The 24,026-nt window shown below is 46.1% G+C and overlaps 1 protein-coding gene across 3 annotated transcripts in view; it reads right to left on the reverse strand.

Moving 5' to 3' along the window:
• Nucleotides 1-20,403, reverse strand: part of SLC67A1 (solute carrier family 67 member 1) — a 51,165-nt gene extending 30,762 nt beyond the window's left edge. Inside the window, exons 1-5 of one of the 3 annotated variants that reach the window (XM_090140570.1) lie at nucleotides 19,808-20,403; nucleotides 19,486-19,686; nucleotides 18,767-18,864; nucleotides 17,403-17,548; nucleotides 16,025-16,157 (exon numbers count right to left, since the gene is read on the reverse strand). In XM_090140570.1, coding sequence (XP_089996696.1) covers nucleotides 16,025-16,157; nucleotides 17,403-17,548; nucleotides 18,767-18,864; nucleotides 19,486-19,668 — 560 coding nt within the window. In that variant the 5' untranslated portion in view covers nucleotides 19,669-19,686; nucleotides 19,808-20,403. Of the gene's footprint in view, nucleotides 1-16,024; nucleotides 16,158-17,402; nucleotides 17,549-18,766; nucleotides 18,865-19,485 lie in introns of all 3 variants that reach the window. The other 2 variants (XM_090140571.1, XM_031613982.2) reach the window with 2 other exon arrangements.
• Between the last annotated feature and the right edge of the window lie 3,623 nt (nucleotides 20,404-24,026).

Genomic DNA, 24,026 nt, shown 5'->3' on the forward strand with positions numbered 1-24,026 from the left:
CAGACTCCAAAAACCTCAGCTGGGCAGGAAGCTGCTATAGCAACCCGGGCCATGCTCCCAGCATGCCAGGTCCCTGTTCTCAGTGGTGGCTTTGGAGAACATTTAGGCTTGGCGCTGGCCGGAGCTGCTGCTTCTCACCCATCGTGTGGCACTCACGCAGGGCTGGCTTGGGCAGAGCTGGGTTTTGCTGCCTGAGGAAGAAGGGTGGAAGCCAGGTAGTTCCTATGAGGGGAAGGAGTATGATTTGACTGTATATAAAGCAAGACGAAAGCCCTGCAAGCCAGGCACATCACCTTAACCAGCACTTGGTCTATTCCCAGTATGACATTCATGTAAAGGACTTTTTCAAGCTACGTAATGCCTGGCAAAATGAGGCACTTCTTTCCCTTGAGGAAATAAACTGCACACACATCAGCCTACCAGTGTTACAGCACAGACTGTTCCTGCCCTGCAACAAGGAGATGCAGCCAACACCTTCCACCTCCAGGTGCAAAAAGACTTGCTGTGCTACATCAAGGGCTCCAGCACCTTCTGTCTTTTAAGATCTTGTAATGAGACCAGAATAAGACACATTAGGACCAAGTCTGTATAGGGAAAAATATCGGACGCTAATGCCCAAACTGACAAATGAAACACTTCACACATCAGGTGGATATGTTTCTAGCACCCTGCTCCAAGCTCTCTGGTTGCACAACAGGCCCCTGGAAAACAATCATTTTTCCAGCAAAGACAGACCCTTAAGGGATGTGGTGGTTTGATTCCATGAACAGTTTGACCTCAGAGGCATCTGCTTCAGATAGTGACTCACTCCATTTCAAAAAGCAGAAGGGTGAAACTAGTAATTAAGGGTGCAGCTTACTTGCTTGGGCAGGCTTCGTATGCTCAAATCGTGAGTGGTCTCACTGTTACTATATTTAATGAACTCTCCCAATTAAGTATTTTGTTTCCTTCATCCCATAATGATGATGGTTTCTGCATGTTAAATGTAAGCCAGCAGGAAGCTGCTCTTTGTTGCACATTTGGAAGTTTACTTTGGCCTCCTTCACAGCTGGTGGACAAACACCAGTTGTGGAACCACTAAGAAACTTGGCATGGAAGGATCTGTTTCCAAAAACTTCTTTGGCATAGTAGAAAATAATTGATTTGGGCTAAAAGCACATTAAATATTAGCTGAACTTTCTTGTGATTTTTGGAGGAATGAATTGAAAACAGATGTAAAGTACTTCATGTCAGTCAAATGTAATCACAGGGTCTTCTACCCCTCTCACATAGTTAAGTGGATTTCAGCTTTGCCACAGCCCTGAACAAGAACATCCTTGATCTGCAGCTCTGTTGCAGCTGTTGCATTTCGAGCTCACACACCTCAGCCCTTGGTTGGAGGCATTTCCCGTGGGGAGAAGAGCCTCATTCATTCTCTGCACCACGTTTAATCTTGGCCCCACTACTTAGACCACCTACAGGGATGCCAATTAGCATCAGCTGCATTACGCTGAACTTTTATTTACAGCAGCACTTGCTGGGAACCACATCTTAGGCAGCCTTATGGGCAGTCTCTCACCTAGTTGCATGCTTACAGCAGGATCCTGCACAGCTCACCACCAAATGGCAGCAACTGCACGCTGCCTGATGGACTTTGTGTGGAAAATTGCTGGCTAAGTACCTGTTGGTGCATTTAATTGCAAATTAGCAGCTGGAAACTAGGAGGGGTGAGAAGCCAGCGGTCTGCAGAGGAGTTTGGAAACCTCCAGTGAAACATTCAATGAGCAAAGCAATGGCACGCTTGGTTTTGCTGTATCCAGAAGACTTACAGTTCAAGACAGAGCCAGAGGCCACACTTCTTTGGCAGGACGTCTAAGAGAACACCTGCATTTTACAAGGGTAGGTGTTACAAGCACCTGAAGGCAGCATGGGGCTGTGCTGGTCAGAGGCTTGCAGTGGCAATTAATTAAGACTGCCTCTTGTGGTATGTTGGAGCTGTTGAGGAGCTGGCTGCTTTCAGTGCACCAAGCAGCCCTGCATACAGCAGTTGTTGAGGGACGTATTTACTTTTTGTAAGATACTAATGTTGCTTTTCTCTTTGTTTCTTTTTCAGAAGGGGAAAACAAAAAAACCCACAAACTTCAAAGTGCAACCAAGCAAAAGCCTGTTCGATGCACATCTGGGGTGGCTGAAGTATAGACATCTACAGAACTGGATCTGCACGACTCCTTTTAACAGTCCTTAAGTGAAGTTTTCCTTCTTTACACACAGAGATAGGCCTGATAACAGCAGCAGCTGAAAAACTGACAATTTATCTTCATAACATCCCCATGGGTGACGGGACAAAGCAGGACATGACAACCCACATGCACAGACAAGGACATGAAGCAATAAAAAGTGCCCCTGCAAAGTCCTAAAAAAAAAAAAAAAAAACCGTGACAGAAAAAAAAACCTTAAACAAAACAGATCTCACACATGCAGAATCAGTCCCAATACTACCAGCGTAGATAGGACGGCTGCCAAAACCCATCAAAATGGCAGTTTGGTACAAAGAGCCAAGCCATAGAGTAGAGATATGAATTAGCAGCAGGAAAGGACTTGAAACTCATTCCTCTTTAGTAAGTCATCAGATAGCAAGAAACGAGGAACAGAGACGGTGTGGATTCAGTACCAACAGCTTTGTCTTTAATCCCTGTTTGACATCAGGACTGATTGCTCACTGGCCTCACACAAAGGCAGTTTTTTGCTAAATGATGCAAACCAAGTACAACTCTCTGTATTCACAAATATAGCCAACAAACCCTGTATTTTTACTACAGTAGTAACTAGACTTTCCAAAAGGAAGCCACTAGAGAATTCAAAGACTTTAGGGATGCTCTTTCTTTTCAGTCAAAATTTGCTCTTAATTTGTCCCACGGACTTAATTTTTGGAAAACCCAAAAAAGACACGAGAGTAGCAAAAGACCAACGAGCACATGGAAAAAATATATATATATCCCAGAGGAAATACCTGCTTGAGAGCCCCTCTGTGGATACCAACAGCCAAATACTAATTGATAGAGCTGCACAGCCTGACCTTGGCTGGTACCTAAAGGAACAGCACATCCTGCTGGCCAGAGCACCTTTGCTAAGAGTGGTTTAACCCTGGGCGAGGTGAAAACAAAAAAGACATGGAAAAAGATCAGGCAGGACAAGCCTCTACATGTTCAGTTTTGTCGTCCGCTCTTGGCCCAGCTTGCCCGCGTTACAATTATATCCTCATTCCTCAGAGCAAAATGCAGTTCAAAGAGACAATAAAACCCTTTTTAGTCTTGCGCTTGGCAGCAACGTCACTGGAACGGAACTGAAATGACTCCTGGAGATAAGGCGACAAAGGAAGTCAAACTGTTCCCGACAGCTCGCCGCTGGGAAAATGGCAGTGCAGAAATAAAAGCACCGCTGTGCACGTGGCTCCTGCCTTCATTCAAAGAACTGGGACTTACGCTGCGGTTTTAAAAGAGATTGTATTTTATTGCCAGGAGATTTTTTTTGCCAGAGTTGCCCTTTTGGGGTACAGTCCAGGTCCTGAGAAATGTGGGTTGGAGTTCTGTAGATCGCAAGACATCTTGGGAAGGAGTCAGTTAACTGAGCAGCCACCAAAACTGAGGTTCCCACTGCTTCTTTGATTCTCTCTTCTATATGAAAAAAAGGAGCCCCAACCAGGCATCTATGATCGTGGCACAGCCTCTTCACCTTCAGTAGTGGGATGGACAGGACCTTAGATGTGCCCCTTCCACTCAAGAATTACAATGGCCAAGTTTTTAGGGGAAAAAAAAGGAGATTGAGGGCACCTTGGGTCAGCTTAGCACCATGAAGAAAACAAGGAGAGGTGAAAGGCAGCTGGATCAACATCTGTGAGGTGTCCAAGAGAGCGCTGCCCAATCCCACCTCCCTCCCAAGTCAGATTAACACAAACTGACGGAGCAGGGCGTGATGGTGCCCCAGGAAGCAATAAAGCAACAAGGGGAAAAAAAAAGATCACTGGAATTGCAGCCAGAGCTGTCTTTACCTCATCGCTTAACAGGACTAGAGGTTTTCTACCGCTGACTAAAAGCATTACATGCTCAACAGCCCTAGACGGTGAAATATTCGACCGCTACAGCCCAAGACGTGAATGAACAAGATAGGCAGAAATAAAAGGCCCTGTAATCTATTACTAAACTGCCCAGAAATCATCAAGCAATTACGTTGTAAGGTTACTAAATAATGAAGCAATGTCTTTTTGTATTGTTTCAAGACTATTTCACCAAGGCTGCCCTCTCCAGTAGCTCTGTACCTTTGGGAGCTCTGCGTATCCCCAGAGGATGCCCTGATGCCTCACAACTGGTTTCCAGTCATGCAAAAGGAACAAATTCTAGCCCTGTGGAGTACAGGCAACTTTGCTAATTATAACCAGGCTGAATGAGAACTTCATTATCCCACTGGAAGGCTGCAAATACTTCAGTCTGACTCAGTTTTTGTGCACTAGACTTTTTCCTCCCTTTCCCCATGTCAAGGAATTTCTTTCCACAGCAGTCAGGAAAGGGGCCTACAGATGAAGGCGGTCATGAATAATCAGGGAGGGAACTTTCCAGAACAAGGCACTAGTGTGAAAAAGTCTTTCTTCTGGGGCGACATTTGCATGACCGAGTGATGACACAAGAAGACCGCAAACAAAAAAGCCATTATACCCCTACCACGGCTTTCAAAATCTCCCAGCGCTGACTCGGTCCTTCCCTTCTGTGCCAAAGCATCTCCTTCTGGGGACAGGAATTTCAGCCCCATCTGCATCAGCATTTCCCCTTATGGAGATGGGACCGGAATGAAAAAATGCCATTTGATAAATGTTCTCATTCTGGACATCAGCTAACAACAGACTGAGAAAGAATCAGACAATGGAAATTATACATATTCACACAGCCCCAGCCTCATTAATATTCTTTTTTTTTTTTTTTTAAATAGACTGCTGCTTGGGGGCTGCAGTCCCCGATGGACAGCACAGTTCAGCCCAAATGCCAGTCACACCCAGAATATCACAGAATCATTATGGTTGGAAAAGACCTCTAAGATCACTTAGTCCAACTGTCCATGTACTACCAATACTGCCCACTAAACCATGCCCTTAAGTACCACATCTCCATGTTTCTCAAACACCTCTAGGGACGGTGACTCCACCACCTCCTGGGCAGCCTGTTTCAATGCATCACCACTCTTTTGGAGAAGTCTTTCCTAAACTGAACCTCCTTGGCGCAACCTGAGGCTATTTCCTCTAGTCCTATTGCTAGTTACATGGGAGAAAAGAATCCAGGGCACATCCTTGGGAAGGCAGCCCAAGTGCTATGGGTACCACTGGGCTTGTGCTGGAAACCTAGCTGAGAGCTAACCATAAATGCCTTGGAGACCCTGGACGAAGACCTTTGTTCTCTAGGTCATTCGTTGTGACGCAGAGGGTTGAGCAGTGATGCAAAGCAGGCAGGTTCAGCCCTGCTGTGGAAAAGCAGCTGGGGACTTCCAGAGCTGCAGAGCAGGCACTGCGGGAACGATGGTGCTGGACCAAGCCCAGTCTCTGGAGCCCCAGGGGGCATGCTCAGCCGCTGGGAGCAGGGAAACCATTTCTCACCAGCATAGGAAGCCAAGCGCTTGGCAACAAGCGAGACAGCTCTCCCCAAACTCCAGTTACGCAAACAGCTGCCTTCTGCTGGGTTTCAACATGCTCCGCTGCTCCAAAAATAATTTCCTGCTTGATTTGATACCATTAGCAGGAGCGCAGAGCGCAGCATGAGCAGTCATGCTGCCTTGTGCTAGATCCAGCTAGCCAATGGCTTCTAGAAAAAGCCCTGATTACTTTTTTTTTTTTTTTTTTTTTTTTTGGCAGACAGGCAGAATTACACAGGAGGGATAGATAACTGAGGGATGTAATAAGTCCTCTCTTCTTTCTCTGTGGAAAGTTTTGACGCAAACCTGGACAAATGTGCCCACCACCTTGGTCTGTTCCCCTGGGCCCTTTCCATAGCTAACTGAGATTTCCCAGACCTTGCAGCTTTCACACTCACTTATGGCACATAACCAAAACTCCACAGCCAAGCAGCAGTCAGCACCGGCAAAGTTCAGCGACAGCATCAGTGCTTGCTGGGCAATCAGGAGATGTGCCAGAGCTGCTGGGGTTCCCCGATAGCATAAATACCCATAAACAGATATCACAGCATCCTTCCTTCCCCACTTGGTGCCCCTTTGGAGGCCTGCTGGAAAAATTCCAGCCCAGCTCAGTGCTTTTGGAACAGCAATTCCAGTTCCGAGCTGGATTGGAATTTGGATAGCAAATTTGGCCCTATGGTGTATTGGATTTCCTCTTCCCTGTTCTCAGCCATCTGACGTTCCTTTCCAAGGAGCAGCGCAGGACCTGCCCTGGGGAGACTTAGGGCCTTACACCAACAGTGCTCTGAAAACCTCAAGAAGTACAGACAGTTAACTATGCCAACGCCCAGCATGTCATCATCACACTCCGTGCCCTAAGAAGTGCAACAGCATGATGCCCCAATCCTGGTGCTCAGTACTCTGGGGCTTGCACACGGGTAAGCTACTATTTTCCAAATTTAGCTGACAGAATGTTCAGAAAAAAAATGAAGCAGCAAAAATAAAACCTGAAGCTGCTGCAAGGTGGTATTCTAAAGCTTATAGCAGATTTACAAAGCCAGAGGCAAGTTAAGGTTGCACAGAGCGCATGCCAGCATGAAGGGGGACTCCCTAGCAGAGTGTGAAGCCCCATTTCAGCATCTATGGCATTTTCCAATATCACCTGGCTGAGAAGAAATGTTCCTTGACAGCATCAACCAAGGGGTTTTCTGCTGCCTTTCTTCTATTCCTTGAAATAAAGGTGTGCGTCAGAACCTGCTCATACATTTGAAGCCTAGAGGTTCACGACGGATCATTTTGCCTTATTCTAAGCACCAGCATTTCTTCCCGTGGTTATTCTTTGAGCTAAACATCAGGTTATGAAATAACCTATACCCTATACCACAGTTTGAAGAAAACGATGTGTGAAAAATCTACCACTGCTTCTGGGGAGCTTGGACATAAGCAGAAGTCAAACCTCCAGTTCCTCATAGGACAGTACTCAACCACTACGGCCCTGGCTTTCATATTTGTGGAAAAATATGCCTCTGAGCTGCCCCAAAAGCCAAGTGGGACCTCTCCTGTCACTGCGTGGAACAAAGAGAATAAGTCTGGGAGAAGGTGGCTCTGCAGCTGCTGGGGACCTGGGCCAGGACAGGACTGGTGGGAAGGGTTCGATCTGGTTTCCATGCTCAACTGACCCACGTCTGCAGCTGCTGCTGCTCCCACCGCTCCGGGGAGGGGAGATAGGCAGCCATTCAGCTTTTCCAGACAGAGCACAATTCCTGTTTACAGCCTCTGGGCTAGGCTTTTCAAAAGCAGGAGCTGGGTGTCTATTCTTGCGGGAAACCAGGTGTGTAAACAGTTCAATTAATACATCCAGCACACTGGGCTCTAGCACAGCAAAGGCGGCTAGTAGAGACGAGCCAAGAGCTCAGGAAGGAAAATACTTTTAAATAATATGCCTAATTAGAGATGGGCCCGAGCCAGTAGTCTGTACTTGAACACCTGGAAGAGCCCTGGGGAGCCAAAGTGTAACCTGAACCCAGATCCACATTTTGTAACTCTCCCATCCCAATGAACAAAATCCCAGCCCCCAACAGTAATCTCACAGGGGTCTCCAGCAGTCAAAGCTTTGAGATCCAGTTTCCTGCTTTCAACCAGACTGCGGTCAAACTGCTGCCTCATGTCCGTCTCACTCAGCCCCATGCTCAGTTCAGGCATTGCCCAGTTCTGGCCAAAATAAAAAAGCGACCCCAATCAAAGGCCAAGTAGCTGCACTCAAACCTGCAAGCCAAGAACTGTCAGTGATCTTCAGTTTTGTGCCAAAGTTCCAGAATTAGGGCTTGTTTAAGAGATGTGACCTCCATGGTGGGAAAAGCCCCACCACACCACGTACAAAGCCTCACAAATAGCAGATCGGTCTCTTTCTCCTGCTTTTCCCGCCTCTCATCAAAGGTCTCCAGGATGGAGAGCTACCACTCATAGAATCACAGGAGTTAGAAGGGGCCTTTAAAGGCCATCTAGTGCAACTCTTCTGCAATGAACAGGGACACCTACAGTAGATCAGGTGCTCAGAGCCTTGTCCTGCCTGACCTTGGGTGTCTTCAGGAATGGGGCATCCACACCCCTTTGGGCATCTATACCTTTCTGTCTCTTCACACCACAATCCCATCTGGTGCTCTCTTTAGAGGTGAGCCCCATCACCACCAAACCTCCCTACCACCACATGTCATGCACTGCAGGCCACTCACCAGGCTGACTAAACATTTACTTTTGGATGGCTCACTTCCAAAGTCCAGAAATAGATCGTCACCCACAATTACGAAGTGCCTGGGTGTGCCATCAAATCAATTCCTTGCCCCTTTATAGCGTGCCATTTGCATTCCTGTGCTTTACATTTCATACTGCCTCGCTGCTGCCTGGCGCCGCGCTCACTGCAGCTCCCATCTCACAGACCTGAAGATACGCAAGGCCTTATCTCCCAGGCAGACTATTCTTGGTAGTTGTTAAACAGGAGGGGTTTGCATCATCTGACCTTGGGTCCTACTAGTCTAAGGTATTCCGCAAGGGCAAAGGGATTTTTTTAAATTTTGCTTTCCCTTTCCCACCAGGCTCTTGGCCTCTCACCTATATATCATGAGGCATAGCTGAAGCACAGATGGGATTTGGATTTGCTCACAGTGTGTGTTGCAATAGCCAAGGCAGAGCTCATCTTTTGGAAACCTTTGGAAAAAATTTACTTCCACTGCTATTTCAAGCAGTTTTACACCACTGATGTACTTTTCTAGCTATTGTGAATTCTTCCCTGCCACAGCCAAGCCTCCACTTCAAAATCATAAAACAACAACAAAAAAATATAATACAGGCTTTGTAATAAAAGCATGAGTAAAACTTTGAATCCTTAGAAGGCCAGGAGACTCCATCTGAAGAGCGTTTGTCATGAAGCACCCAGGCAAAAGCAGAATGAGGCAATTTTTGGCAGGGCAGGCAGATTACAGTCAGGCAATTAGACATCCCAGGCTGTGTAATCAATCACATGTAATGAGAGCACAAGTGGGCATAGTGTGAGGTGCAAGCCTGCTGTCACCAGCACCACCGTGAAAATACACTGCATGTCAGTGCAGTCTCCTCAGGTTTATCCTATGGTCATTCTTCACCAAATGATTTCAAAACATCTTTTCTAGTCATCAGCAGGTCCATTTAGAAATAGATTTCTTCCTACCACGAACAATAATTCCTAAAAGCGATAGAAGTAATGGTGTTAAGTTGCACTGGACAAGGTTCAGGTTTGATATTAGGGAAAATTTCTCCTCAGAAAGAGTGGTGATGCAGTGGCACAGGCTGCCCAAGGAGGTGGTGGAGGCACTGTCCCTAGAAGTGTTCAGGAACTGTGGAGGTGAGGCATGAGGGATGTGGCTAGCAGGCAATATTGGTGGTAAGTGGATGGTTGGACCAAATGATCTTAGAGGTCTTTTCCAACCTTAATGGTTCTATGAAGACTGGAAAATATCCAGAATTCTCCCTCATCTAAAATCCAGTTTTGTCCGTACAAAAGGAGGAGGGGAAAAGTCCAAGCAATGCAGACTGTAGATAATCTGTTACACAGCTTTATGTCAGAGCCTTTCTACACTTCTATAGGAAGCAAGTCTGATGCACGAACCTTTCACTCTTAATAAACATTAGTGCCTTTATTTCCACCTTTTTCAAGCCTGAACTTCTAAGAATCTGGCCTCCCACAAGCATTTCTCATGAGCTCCTAGACAGCTTTTTCAAGGGCATTTATGATCACTTTTTGTTTTTATTGTATTGCTTTTTAAAGAACTATCCTGCAGAAACCTTTTAGGTCTCCTCTACAAATTTCTTTACCCAGAACTTGATTTGGAATGTAACTGAAAGGAAACCCTTTCAAGACTCCAGTAAGTCCCAGATCACATTCTCCAGTGTGAAAGAGAAATGAACCAAATCCCATAAAAATAGAGATGATGCAGATTTTGAAAGGGTTTAGAGTTAGATCTCATAAAGCAGTTAATCCAAAAATTTCATCTTAGGATAAACAGGGAATAAAGGAATATTTATTGGGACCAAGAAAGACAATACTGCATACAGACCACAAAGGATTAGATGTATTTTTACTGATGATGGTGGCTTTATACATTAAAGCTGAGGCAATACTTGCTGCAATGACAAACAAGCAAAAAAAAAAAAAAAAGTTCAGATTCTGTTTCAGATGCTCAAAAATATGTAATGTTTTCACATCCTGAAGCCATACTACATAAAATGGACCAGATTTCTACCTCTGCAGAATTCTCTTATTCTGAAAATCCACTTTAGATATCAGTAGGAGACTGAAGGAAAGTCGTGGTCATTTCTGGACTGGAAGCTGCTGGAAACACCTTTTCCTTTGGCTGAGATAATGCACAGTTTGCCAGGATGAAAGGACAAGCCCCAACAAGCTGGAGATGGTCATTGCAAGCCTCCCTTGCCCTCTGGCACTGCTCCGTGCCAGGATGTTTTGCATACCTTCAGCTCTGCTGCTGGTGGAGCGGCTGTGAGCAGGGTTTCACAAGGAGCCTGCCATGAAATGAAAGCCCTGGGTGGGGCCACAGAAGCTGGTACAGTTCATGCCCAGGTCACAGCGCTTTTATTTCCCTCTGAGCATGCCTGACCTTCACCTGCAGCGGCCCAGCACACACGAGAGGGTGCTGCACCTCCTGTCCATCCAGCAGCTTGCTGTTTGCCTCATCCGCCTGGCCAAAGGTTTAATGCCCAACCCCATGCTTCTCCAAAGGGCTGCTTTTCTAGTTGTCCTACACAGCAGTTTTATTTCAAGAAAACAGAAGGAAGCTCCTCCTTCCCTCCAGTGCGAATGAAGGTCCCATCTAAGAAATGTCTGCCCAACCTCAGCCCCTCAGTTCTTCCAGTCTGCTTTTCCAGAGGCCCTGATAGATCTAAAAGCACTAATCCTTTCCCCACACACCTCATCCCTCAGCTCCCTGAGCCAGAGGTTTCAGCCTGCAGAGCCCAGTTCCACCCAGCCCACCTTCCCATGCCAAACCCACGCATTCATCCCGACCTTTCATCCCCTCCCTGTTCAACAATCCTTCCCACACATCCTTCCTGCCCCGAGCTCCCCACACTCCCACCACAGGGCTGGGTCATTCACTGGGGCAGGTCAGAACTCAGTGCAAGCACGACCCTTGGACTCTGTAGGATTAGGAGGTATAAAGGAGAACGCTGCCCATATTGGTGCGTGCATGACTTGAGGAAGGTTGCACCATCCCACGGTGCCCTCCAGGTGCTTCCAAACTCCTGCTCTTCAGCCCCCCCCTCTGGTGGCCTCAACCACACCGAGCTTTATTGCTGTTTGGGATTCATTTTTTTCTGCTGATTTTCTAAATAGCAAAATGCTGGCACATGCTTCTGATAAACAATAAAAAGAAGAAACGCGTCCCAGAAATGGGATGTCAGCTGTGCTCTGCCTGCCCAGGAGAGGATATAACCAGAAAAACTGGCTGCATTCCCCTAAGGTAGGAGATATTTGCATGCACACATCTCATGATGGAAAGAGTCAGCACCCCAAAGGCTGTGTAATCCAAATAGCGGTACAGAATATGAAGTAGGAGAGGGAGGGGAAAAAAAAACCATCTCACTGCCCCCATTCTGAGAAGCCTGAGGAACACCACTGCAGAAGGAGGGGACAACTTACATCACAGGAAAACTGCAGAAGAGCCAAATCCCAAATCCCACTTTGGGGACTTAACCTCAGCCTATTCTGTGCTTTCTGTTTAGTGTTAACAAAGAAAACAGTATTTCCCTGGATTTCAGTTGTAAGCGATACTGCTGGATTTGCTGCCCAGTCATGAAATGTTCCAGGACTGGGAAGAGCAGATGAAGCTCCAGTGAGTCATGAGCAGACACTGTCTCATTGATTGCTCTGGTTGTACAGGGTCACCTCCTGCCCTCTATGCTGCCCTTATTGAGGTCAGGCCCAAAATACCTTGGTGCCTTCCTACAGCATTCTGTTGTTTTGTTCCTTCTCAACACAACCTTGCAGAAAGCCAGCTCATGACCTGGTCACTGGGTCCACAAGCCAGACACACACTTTCCTGAGCTGTTTCAGGCATGTTTCCTAAGGAGGAACATCCCATTCCTCTCTGTTGGCCATTTAGAGCCTGAACAGTAGATGCAGGTGTAGCTGCCTCCACTGTAGATGTCTGAGCTTAAGTGAACTCCAGCTGAAGTGCACGGAGACATTCCTCGTGCTCAGGAATAGGTTAAACAAGTCATCAGGTATGGAAAGCTGAGCTATAGGAGATGGAAGGGAGAAGCAGCCCAGACTTTAGCCTTGATCCAACAGGTTGCTAGAGGATGAGGTTCAGGATCCTCCGTCCAAGAATGTTTAACACAGACTGTACAGACAGCCTTTGGGATGATGGTTTCCAAAGCTAGAACCCGCATCATGCAGAGTAGGTGAGAAGAAATGACTTGAATCTCCCGGTCCTTGTTGTTGTTTTCTTGTTTTGGTGTTATTTTTTCCTATTTATTTCTGCACCTTCCCTAATCCGTCAGCTCACTGACCAACAGCCCATTTCTTATTCCCTCCCCATCTCTCCTACGCACCGCAGAGCCTGACCGATGGTGGCAGACGCTGCAGCTCAGGCACCTCCCTCTCCCCAGAGCCCCTTGACACAAAAGACAAAGCAAGGCCTGTGCCAGCATCACCAAACGACATCATTCCAGGCCGGGAAATGTCACAGTTTCTTCTGGAACGAGCAGGAGAGGCTCTGGGCAGCAGAATGCCTGGCTTTGTGAAGGAGCAGAACGCACCTCCCTCACCCTCTGCCACTCTCCCACCCGCCTTCCCAGCTCCCAACTTTCAGCCCTTTCAACACCCACACTCTTTCCACTCGGCCTCTAAGTGATGAGAAATTCCCTGCCAGAGGACACGGTTCAAATGGGTTATTGAAAAGAAAAGCAATTCCCTACTCTGGGTGAACAAGCTCCTTCTTTTCCCCTTGAGGAAGAAGGGTAATAGCACAGCCAGAAAGGGAAGTTAAAAACCCCAACCATCCCCAAAGCCTGTTATAATATTAAATAAGAGACCAAAGGGGTTTGGCCAGGAAAATCCCAAGTTCAAAAGAATAATTGCTCTGAGAGATTTAAGCCTAAAGCTGAGTCACTGAAATGAAGAAACATCTCCTCGTCCATAGAAAGCAAACAAATCTTGGGTCGTGCTGCAACGCTTCCGTATGTCCTTGTTAGAAAGAAAGAAGAAAGAGGAGCCAAATGCAATTAATCACTGGCTCAGAAGAAAGGATGAGATCTCTCTAATTAACTACCTTAGGCTCATCTTTCTGCTTTTGAAAACTAATCCAGCCTCCTTCTCTCACCCTTCACCTGCAGCACCAACGCAAAAGCCTGCTAGAAGTACAGGGTCACCTCTCCTGTGGTGCATACACATCTGCTGCAGCTTTTCAATGAAAGAGCATAGTAAACTTTGTGCTGCACACCACAGAGATGTTTTTCTCAGCCCCTTTTGTGGCTGGGCTGTGACGGACTCTGCATGCTCACCAATAGCATGAAGACCTCAGGTGAACTACAGGAGTTGGTTTCAAGCTAGGTATTATATCCACTATCCTAATCCAGCTGTCGAATGACCAGAAAACTTCAATTAAAAAGCACATCAACATGAAAGCACTCCCCAAACAATGATCACAAGCAGTTGTAATTTTAACTAATTGCTTTATATCTGATCCTCGGGTGGTTTAAATCTGTCTGACCATCACTCTGCCCACAGAAAGCTCATTCTCCACGGCTGCATGCAGTTTGTTCAGAGGTGAGAGGACAGGGCTACGTATTAAGAGTAAGCCTTCAAAAAATTAAGTTCAAGTGGGTGAAGCCAACTGGCAAGCAGCTCTTCCATTTGCAAAAGGCAAAGCTACATTTCACAGATGATTTCTTTGCTGTATCATCATTCAAAACTTTGGAAAATGGGGGGAAAAAAACACAGCACTTCAGAGAAGAGGAAAGGCTGGAGCTGGTGGCTACAGCTGATTGGCGGAGATCTGGAGCTGACATCCAAAAAGGCCCACATAAATCAGTACAAGTCACTCAGTTTTCCCTTCTCGGGACTCCCTTGGTAAATAAGAGCCAATAAATACTAGCCTAACAATGAAAAAAAATAACAGACCAGCTCTTTAGGTCAAGTACATCAATGGTAAATACAATACAGTGGAATAATAGCAACATGACATCAGCCGAGGAACCAAGAATGACTTCTACCCCCTCTCATGTATACAAACCACTACTAACATATGAATAATGCTGTCAACAGTCTGGGAACGCTCTGTAGCAACGGAGGGCAAAGAATGCCAAATGGACAGAAATCTCCAGCTTTGCTCATCTGTGACATGGCAGAAATATTTATTTTCAAAGAAGTCAATTGGGGCATTTGTCTATGAGAAAGGGAAGTGATTACACAGCTCCAATACGGCTGGAGTCTTCCTGTCTCACTATGGGAAACGGGAAGGGATGCACCAACAGGGACAAAGATCCCTGGATGTATCCTTAACACGACACCCACTCCTTTCCCTTCAGGACAACGTCACAGACACAGCCGGAGGCCACTGATGATGCTCCAAGGGCCGTTCTATGAGATGGCAGAAGCAGCAGCCCCCAAGGCATCGTAATGGGATGCTCAATGGGCCACGAACTGTGGGCTAAAGCTGCCCTCCGCCGGATGAACGGACGCGGATGGGAAGGGTTTGTTAGTGACATCAGTTGCAGAACGAGCCGACGGTGACACCTAGCGGGCACAGCGACCAGCGGGGCACGGATTGCTTCCGAGGCAAGCGCCATGCCTGGAAACCGGCTTTGTTAAAACACGTATGCACGCACACTATATATATATAACCCTTCACCTGCACTACCGAACAGCTACAGTACTGCCAGAGGTTGAAAAATAAATGATTTCCATGCTAAAATGAGCCTGCAAAAGCAAGCGTCCGTAAGAAAGACAAAGTCATATAAATGCTCAAAAGGTTGCAAAGGCTTCTCCCCACCATGTTTACAGAAACACAGGGGGTTTTCCCTAGAACATAATGGCCACATGCATTTCCCTGCCTGCAGAGTTCGCCAACACACTGCAGATTTTACTAACAAAAAAACAACGACCGGTAAATTCAATGCAACCAGGAATTTCTTCTTTATTGCAGCACATAGAGGGTGACAGCCTGCTACACCATGCCAGGCACTAGAAAGCACACAGAAGAACAGCAGGTGTGTGCTCTGACCTCCTCCATCTCCTTCCCTCCACATCCCAGCTTTGCTTTCCTTTTCCCTGACATCTTTCTCCATACTGAGCATCCTTCCAAGGGCATCAATCTCTGCAAGAATTTCACTCTGCATCAGGTTTCCATTTCTCAATTGTACAACATTGTTAGAGGTAGGCTATGCAGTGCACGCTGCTTTTCAGCACACGAAGCTCCAGACAAAAGCTGGGAGACAGGCTCCATTTCTCACTTCAGCCTCTTTCCATACACATCTTTGCTACTGTTAAAAAAACTGGCTTGTTTGTTTGTTTGTTTAAAACAAGGCCTCCATAAAAACACAGCAAGTAGTTCTTCACAGCAAACACGGATAGCAAAATACTGAGTTCTGGTGTGAGCCCCTACTGCATCAGCATGGCAAAGAAGGGTCTACAGCTGAGTTACTCAATTTGAGTGCTATTCACAATGGAACACAAAGATGCCTTTCAGCAGGGGTCAGGTTTGAAACGTTCTTTGCCTAATCAACCCTTAATGTTAGCAAAAAAGCTGTTAGCTCAAGTTAGAGAGGCCTTCTGGCCACTCTGAATCCTACAAGCTTTGTTCATGTTGCAAGCAAAGCCGCACCAAACAAACGAATTACTCACCCAAATTTGGTGGAGAGGACCCCTCCCAGGGCAGAGCCGATGATGATTCCTACTCCAAAGCAAAGACCCAGCTTCCCCAAGGCAGCAGCACGTTCAGAAGGAGCCGTCAGGTCTGTGATGACCTTCTGAGCACCTGTAAGGAAACAACCACTTAAAAGAAGCCTGCTGCAGTGCCCAAGCAATGTGTGCAAGTTTATAAGTCACCGAATCAAAATCATTGCGAGGTTGGAAAAGACCTCTAAGATCATGAATCTCAACCACCAACCATTTCCACCATGCCCACTGACCATGTCCCTGAGGGCCCATCTCCACAGCTCTTAAACCCCTCCATGGACAGAGACTCTACGACCTTCCTGGGCAGTCTGTGCCAGTGTCTCATCAGCACCTGTCACAGAACGGTCCTCTAAGCTCTGTGCTCATGCACACCACCAGAAGAAATTCATTCCATCTATAAGTTGGAGAAAGGGACACTCCAACCCTTTCACAAGTGGCAATAAAAGGCTGACTCCCCACCAGCACAGATCATCTTGCATGACTCACACAGGCTCCCAGTAGCTGAAGCTGGTGGTACAGCTTTTACTAGAACCATCTAGGAAAGTCAGACTAAAGCAGAACAACTTGGTGGGAAGAGTTGGAAATAAAAGCCATTTTTGTGACTGCATACTGACGTGACTAATTCACTCGTTTTAGCAGCGGAAATGGAAAAGGCTTGCTACAAAACTTCTGGTTGCAAAAAAGCAGCTGGGAAGGTCAGGATAGGGCTGCTGCTGGTAAACATTTTGCTGTCAACGTTCAAATGGCAATACCCAAGCAGTATTCTCAAGATCATTCATGAGCACAGATCTAGAGAAGAAGCCCTGCTTTCTAGAGCTACACTGGGTTCTACAGTGCTATAGTACTGTAATGTGATGAAAAACATAGCAGCAAGGTCCTAGGCTGCAGCAAGTGAGAATTTGCTCAAATGTAACAGCTGTGAGCACAGAAATAAAGGGAAGAATTTGCTTACCTTTGGAAGCCCTCAGGTAGGCAGGAATCTCCAACAAGATCCCCTTGCCTCCACTGCCAACCCTTAAAAGAGGTCTGGGAAGGGGTGGATCCTGGCTCCACCCTTTCCAGTCACTCAGGTGCATTGCATACACATGAGCTCCCCTGGGTTAGCCCTGCCTGCCCACCAGGTGATCAATCACTGCTTCAGGCCATGACTTAGCATTTCCACTATAAGAACCATTACAGCTGTGTCACACATTCATTGTTTCAGTCCTAGTGCCCAACAGATGTTCTTTCATGCTGCTGGCTTCCAGTAACATGAGCACAAAAAAAGAGAACTCTGGCAATAAAAACAATCTGGGAAGTCTCTCACAGCCCCAACCAATCTTACCTGGCAGCCCATGCATGAACACTGATGGTAGCCTGGAGAGAAAGAGGATGGGGATGCTGGTGGAGATGGACAGGAGCAGAAAGAAGGCACTCGCCGATGCACAGGAGAGAGTTAAGGCAGCTCTGTTACCAAACTGATCTGCAAACCTAAAGCAGAATTGGTGAGAGGCTGTAAGAAGTGGGATTATACAGTTCCAGGGGAATGAAGCTGTTCAGCAACCTTGGCCACATTCACTGGTCCCCTGCAAGAGCTGATGGGGCTTCCAAGAATGAATTTACTTTGCAACTCTGAATCTGTTCAGACCAAGGAATCAGGCTAGATGATTTTTTTTTAGTCCAGATTCAGTGATAACTGAAGCTGTTCCAGTTTATTTCTAGCAGTCTTGCACGCAGGAAAATCCTTTTCTTCTCAAACCTACATCAAAAATTTTGGCTTCAATCTGGCAACATATACCTTCAAACCCATCTACACCATTGGCAATCCACACACATATGCATCTTTGTCTTTTCCTATTCCCTTCAGTGCCTTTTCTGGACATTGGAGGAAAAACAGATTTGGGATGTACCAGGTACAGACCAGAATCCCATGAAGGGACAACAAAGCACATAACAGCACCTTATACATGTATCACTGCTGATCAATAGCAGGACTAAGGAGAAAAGCTAGCTTTCCTCAGTCTTACTTGAGTTTCCCATCACCACACTGCTTGTTCAAGTTTTTCTGCCCTTTGGGAAGAGGCTCCCCACAGTCACTCTAGGATTTTTCTTGCTATTCACACTTCTTTAGGAACAGGAGCTCATGTCCCATGAGACAGGCTTTTCCCACTCTTTTCCTCTTTCTGTAGATGAGCTTGTAGATAGAGCAGTTCTTAAAAATGCACATAAACTCAAAGGAATTTTAACTTTCTATTAAACTCTGACTTAAATTCAGGGATACGTGGCCATAGAAATAACATGACCTACAGTCTTTTCATTGACAGCTCTACTTAACATGAATAAATACCTTTTTTTTCCCCTAGGTTCCCCAGTCAGAGGACATTTCTAAGGTTACAAGTGGCTATAAAATGCTTGCAAGATTAAGCCATTAGGACCTAGGCTCTGAGGTCTCGGATGGCTTAAGCCTGTTCCCAGTATATTGTTACACTTAAATGTGTGCCATTAAAACATAGCTATGCTAACATAAAGGCTGCTTCTATGTTGCAGTATTTCTAATTAGAGTGTATTTATTTTCCCCTTGGTCTGTTATGAAATCTTCAAATATTTCAGCGGGACCATGAAACAGAACTAAACTTTTTATTGTTATTATTAAAATATAAGAGATTGGCCTTTTTCAACCATGGAAAGGGTCATGAGTATTGTTCTCACCTTCCAAAAATGGGACCTCCCACGAGCTGGAGGACACCAAAGGTTGTCTGGAGGTACCCAAACCCCACTGAATCCAAACCCAGGTTCTTTGCCAAGTACTAAAAAAAGAAAAATACAAAAAGCAATGGGTCAGGGGAAATGAAACATGCTACATTTCTGAATAAGGAGCTTCACAGCCGCATGTAAAGGACCAGAGATCCAAATTCTGAAGGAAGTTGCTTCCTTCAGCTTCCTCTACCTACACATGAAATCTTTATCATAGAATCATTAAGGTTGGAAAAGATCTCCAAGATCATCAAGCCCAACCATCAACGCATCACACTATGTGCACCGAACCATGCCCTCAGTGCCACATCTCCATGTTTCTTGAACACCTCCAGAGGTGGTGACTCCATCACCTCCCTGGGCAGCCTGTTCCAGTGTATCCCCTTTCTCTCAGAAAAGGTAGTGAATAAACACAAAGTCTCTGGCCTACACCATCTACTAAGAAAAATCAGCAGGATGTGATCAAAACCATCAGTTTTGCACCAGGTGACAAATCAGAATCACTTCTCACGCTCGTGGTCCAACACAGCTAACTTTGAGGCAGGCTCTAACATTCCTGTTCTGCCAGTGAGGATGGGCTATTAAACAGCCTTCAGAAAAAAAAAACAAAGTAAACCTGGAAGAGCCACTTGCACCAAAGGCAAGAAGTGCTGTGCCCAGCAACCCATACTCACAGGCATGACTCCAAACTGCATGAACAGCAAAGTCAGCTCCAGGGTTACTATCAGGTAGGCAGCAAGGATCACCTGGCCCCTCCTGACCTCTCCCGCGGCATTGCTGTGCCCCCAGCTCTCACTCTTCATCCTCCCGGTTCTTTCTTCACCCTCTGGGCTGTTTTTTCCACTCACGGTGCTCATGGAGTGACTTAAGGCAGGCTGAAATAAGATGTGGAGGTGCGCTCTGGCTGGGAACGCAGAGCATACGAAAGGTGCAAAAGCTGTGTTTGCAGTTCAAAGTGTAAAGATGCTGAGTCACCAGGCCGGGGATTGTCTTTACCTTTTCCTTCTCTCCTCCCCTTTTGTCAAGCAGGATCAGAGGCAAACTCTCACTGAGTCCCAGATCTCACTGCTCAGCCTTGTCCTGGTGGGATGGCTGCGTGGAGGGCCATGCAGAGACCAGCTTGGGAATGCCAGCAGGGCTAAACTGGACATTGCCCCATGCGAGAACACGTGGCAAACTCTTCAGCTCCTTAACTCCTTCCCTTCTTTCACTTCTGTTTTTGTTTCAGCTGGGACAGAATTGTTTTCTTCAGACCATCTAGTATAATGCTATGTTTTAGTTCTAGGATAAAAACAATGCTGATAACACGCCAATGTTTATAGCTGCTGCTAAGCAGCATTGTACAGAACCAAGGCCCAAGGAGCTGAGAGGGAATGTTGCCTCTGGTGGCCCAGAAAAGACAACTGTTTTGATTCTTCATTAAAAGAATACTAATTTTAGTTTTGGAGGTTACAAGCAAAGCTTACAGCAAAGCAACTACCTCCCTGTCCTTTGCTTCTTGCAATAAGCTTATATAGCCTCTGACCAAACATCAACCCCACACAGAATTACCATTACTCTCACCACAATCTCCACTTGAACCCATTTCTCCCCTACACCAGGTGCTGCAAATTGAGAGACTGCCTGAGCTACAAAGTGCTCACATGTGACTCCACTAAAACTACAGATTAATAGCCTAAGCCAAAACATACATAAAAAGAAAAAAGTATTAAATCCACACAAATTAGGAGGCTGACTGCAAACTGAGGAATTAAAACAAACAAACTTCTTTTGTCCTTTTTGTTTGGTTGTTCCTTGTTTGTTTGTTTGCTTGCTTGGGTCTTTGTTTCCTTGCTTGTCTGCTCTCAGTTTTATTTGTTTGCTCATCTGCTGAAGCCTGGAGGTCTGCTTGAGTATTATCTTTATTTTAAAGAGAAACAGAAAACAGAAATTCCAGCACCCTGGCTTTGTAGATTATGGGGCTTTTGGTGGGAAGAGACCTCAAGAGATCATATCCTCCCTCCTGTTTCAACACATCAGCTCAGCTGTGGTTTTCCCCAGGTCAGCTTTGAAAACACCCAGGGAAAGAGATCTGCCACTTTTCTAGTACCTGGGGAGATGTTTTTCCTAATGACCAAACCACATTTCTCAAATTGCAGCCAGCGGCCACTGTCCCTTGAGGTATCAGCTGCCACCATCAAGATGCATTTGGCTGGATCACCTCCAAGTGCTTGGAGCAGCTGCAGGCTGCTGTTGGATCCCCCTGGACCACTCTTCGCCAAAGACATTTTGGGCAGGGAGATTAGAACTAGATGATCTTTAAGGACCCTTCCAATGCAAACCATTCTGTGATTCTATGATTCTACCAAGTCCTGCAGACCCCTGACCTCCAAGATAGCCCAACCAAGCCGAGGGATGAGGAGCTAGGGACCTTCTCGTGGCACACAACGAGATGATGAGAAGGTGAGGCACACCTCATGCTGGCGTGCAGCGGGGAGCCCAGCGTTTTGGAGAGGGCCATCACGCTCCGCCTCCTGGTGAACGTGGGGAGGATCGATGGTTTAATGTTTCACCAGGGACTGGTGCTGTGCCGCTGGAGGCTGCAAGGAACAGCCTTCTGCAAACACGTTCAGAGCATGAGTCAGAAAGCACTTTTAAAGAGTGACCCTCCTATGCCGATGCAGACCCAGCTCAGGACAGCTTAGACGTCGCGTTTGTTACTAAAGAAGGAAGGTTACCCAGAGTGCATCCCAATTTAGCAAAGGATTGGTGCTGGGCATTGAATTTGTCTAAGTGCAAAACAATGGGTTTTTTTGCGCTTTGGGTTTCCTGCACACAGCAGCAACATTGTCAAGTAAGACTTCCTGGTTTGCACTGGGCAGGCACAATGCACAAATTGCCAACATTGAATAGAAGAGTAAAATTAATGACAGAGCTCTCTTTCCAGAGGTTTTGAGACAATCACGAAAACAGCTCATGAAATACAATGTGAAACACTGCTAACAGGAAACGTTGCTGACTTGGATGTGAAAAGCTGCAATATTTTGACTGGTAGATTTGTCTCTGCAGCAACTGGAAAGGGATCCCAGGGAAGCAATGACTTGCATACGCACTGCTCTCCATCAGCCATCCTTTCCCTCTACAGACAGCCTCATCCTGCCCAGGAGCCCAATCCAGCCATGACTCGTCTACTCTGCAGTGCTAACACACCATTCCCAATGGGTTGTCCACACTGGTGCTGCATTTTGTTCTAAAGGGTCTGTTCTGGGTCATCACATCACTGACGAGTCACGTGGAATGAAGAGAGACTGATTTTTAAAGCGGGGGAGAACACATTATGAATAGAAGATGAATTTTCTTGGGTACGATAAATAAACTTTAAACAGATGCATATCCCAGGGAGACTGTGTTGAAAGCAAGCAAGGAGATGAGTGTGAATGCCTTGTGATTATATTGCAGATTAGGCCATTAGCTATGCATTAAGCCTTGACAATTATTCTCAACATTTTTGGCGTATTTACAGTTGCCCTCCCTGGTATATCTTTCCTGAGGCCTATTTATCTGGTAATCTCTGGAAAAATAGATGGGGAAACCTGAGAACAACTTTACAAAAGAAATTTGCAAAGACTTAGTGTTTATGTTACTCGGGAAGAAATCTTTCTTAAATCACTGGAAATGGGAAGCCTGGCCAGCTGAAAGCACTTGGGGAGGGGAAACCCACCCACGGCAACTGCAGCAGTTGGAAATGTTGGTTGAGAAAGGATAAACTGTGAGGAAATCCACCCTAGATCCTTCCCTCCACCTGACTTTTTTTGACAGAGGAAGGTTAATATGACCTGCAACAACGCCAAGTGCTCTGGGTGGGATCCACCTGTCAGAACAGGATTTACAGCCTCAGAAGAGACTTTAAAAGGGACAGAAGTGCTGACCAGCAATGAAGGGCAGCTCTCAGGAATCAAATCTGAGAGCTGGTGGTCCCTCCAGCTATGAAAAAAATCAGTGAGATAATTCAGATTCTGCTCCAGAACAACAACAGATCCCTTTGGGACACACAACCCCCAGGGAACCATCTTCCTGGTGATGCTTCTGAAGCTCAAAAGTGTAGTAGAGGAAAGGGAAGCAACCTCCTGAAGTGATGTCCAAGGACCTTCAGGTCTATGGGAGCAGCCCAGGAAGGAGACTGTGATGCTCCTGGTGGAGAAACACTCTGATAATGGGAACCCAAAGCACTGCATGGGCTCATGTTGCTCACACAAGGCATCGCTCCCTGTCCAACCCGAGTGGAAGGCTCTGACTTGTGCTGCACTGAAAGATTTGTGCTGTTGAGCAAATGAGAGCACATAGAGCCCTGCTATGGCCAGAATTATGTCCCACGGTTGTCGACTGATTTATTCTTTTGTCTAATTGTGTTCACAAAAAAAAAAAAAAAAAAAAAAAGCAGCTTGCTAATGAATGGAAAAAGAATCCACACGGCCAGCAAAAAAAAAAAAAAAAAAAGAAAGAAAGAAAAAAAAGAAAAAAAAAGACAAAAAAAAAACCACCCTTCTTTAGTTTACAAAATAATAAAATAGCACAGTCTTTGGGGGTTTTCATAAGAACTACAGAGATGGTCCAAATCTCGGCAATGAAATCAGATTCCCAGTGGCTGCAGAACTCCTTTGGCTCTTTCTACATGTGTATTAAATTGCAAAAAGCAATTATTTGTAATTTGTTTTTATAAAAATGCGGGTGTGCTTATTCTGCCTGGCGAATTGTTTTGTGAAATGGAAAAAGAGCATTGTTCATTATTTTGGTAAAGTCTTTGTTACTTAGCATATTAAACTGCAAATCACACTTTATCTGAAATAGGGCTGGTTCTAATTGACTTTTTAATGGCAGAGCCCCAAAGCTCCATCTAATACTGAGACCCCGTCTGGTGCCCTGCAAGCAAAACAAGAGCTTCAGACTCAGATGAGGGAAAAGAAGTAGATCCTCGTTGGCTCACAGCTGGGGCTCCGACAGCCAGCGGGGTGCGACGGCTCGAAATCACGAAGGAAGTCTGTGGAAGAGACTGGAATCAGACTTGGTCATCCTTTGGCCTCCAGTGCTGCTGCTTAACCACAGGGCAGCTTCTCCTCTCTGGATAAATCAAACCAAAAGAGAACATTTCTGAATGCTGGAGTCTGACATCAACACATATGCAGATGGGGTAGAGACTGTGTCAATTGTGAACGAGTTTTGGAAAAATGCTGTGGCC

The sequence above is a fragment of the Phasianus colchicus genome, chromosome 5 (assembly GCF_987193195.1).
Source record: "Phasianus colchicus chromosome 5, bPhaCol1.hap1.1, whole genome shotgun sequence".
In the NCBI taxonomy this organism is placed as follows: Eukaryota; Metazoa; Chordata; class Aves; order Galliformes; family Phasianidae; genus Phasianus; species Phasianus colchicus.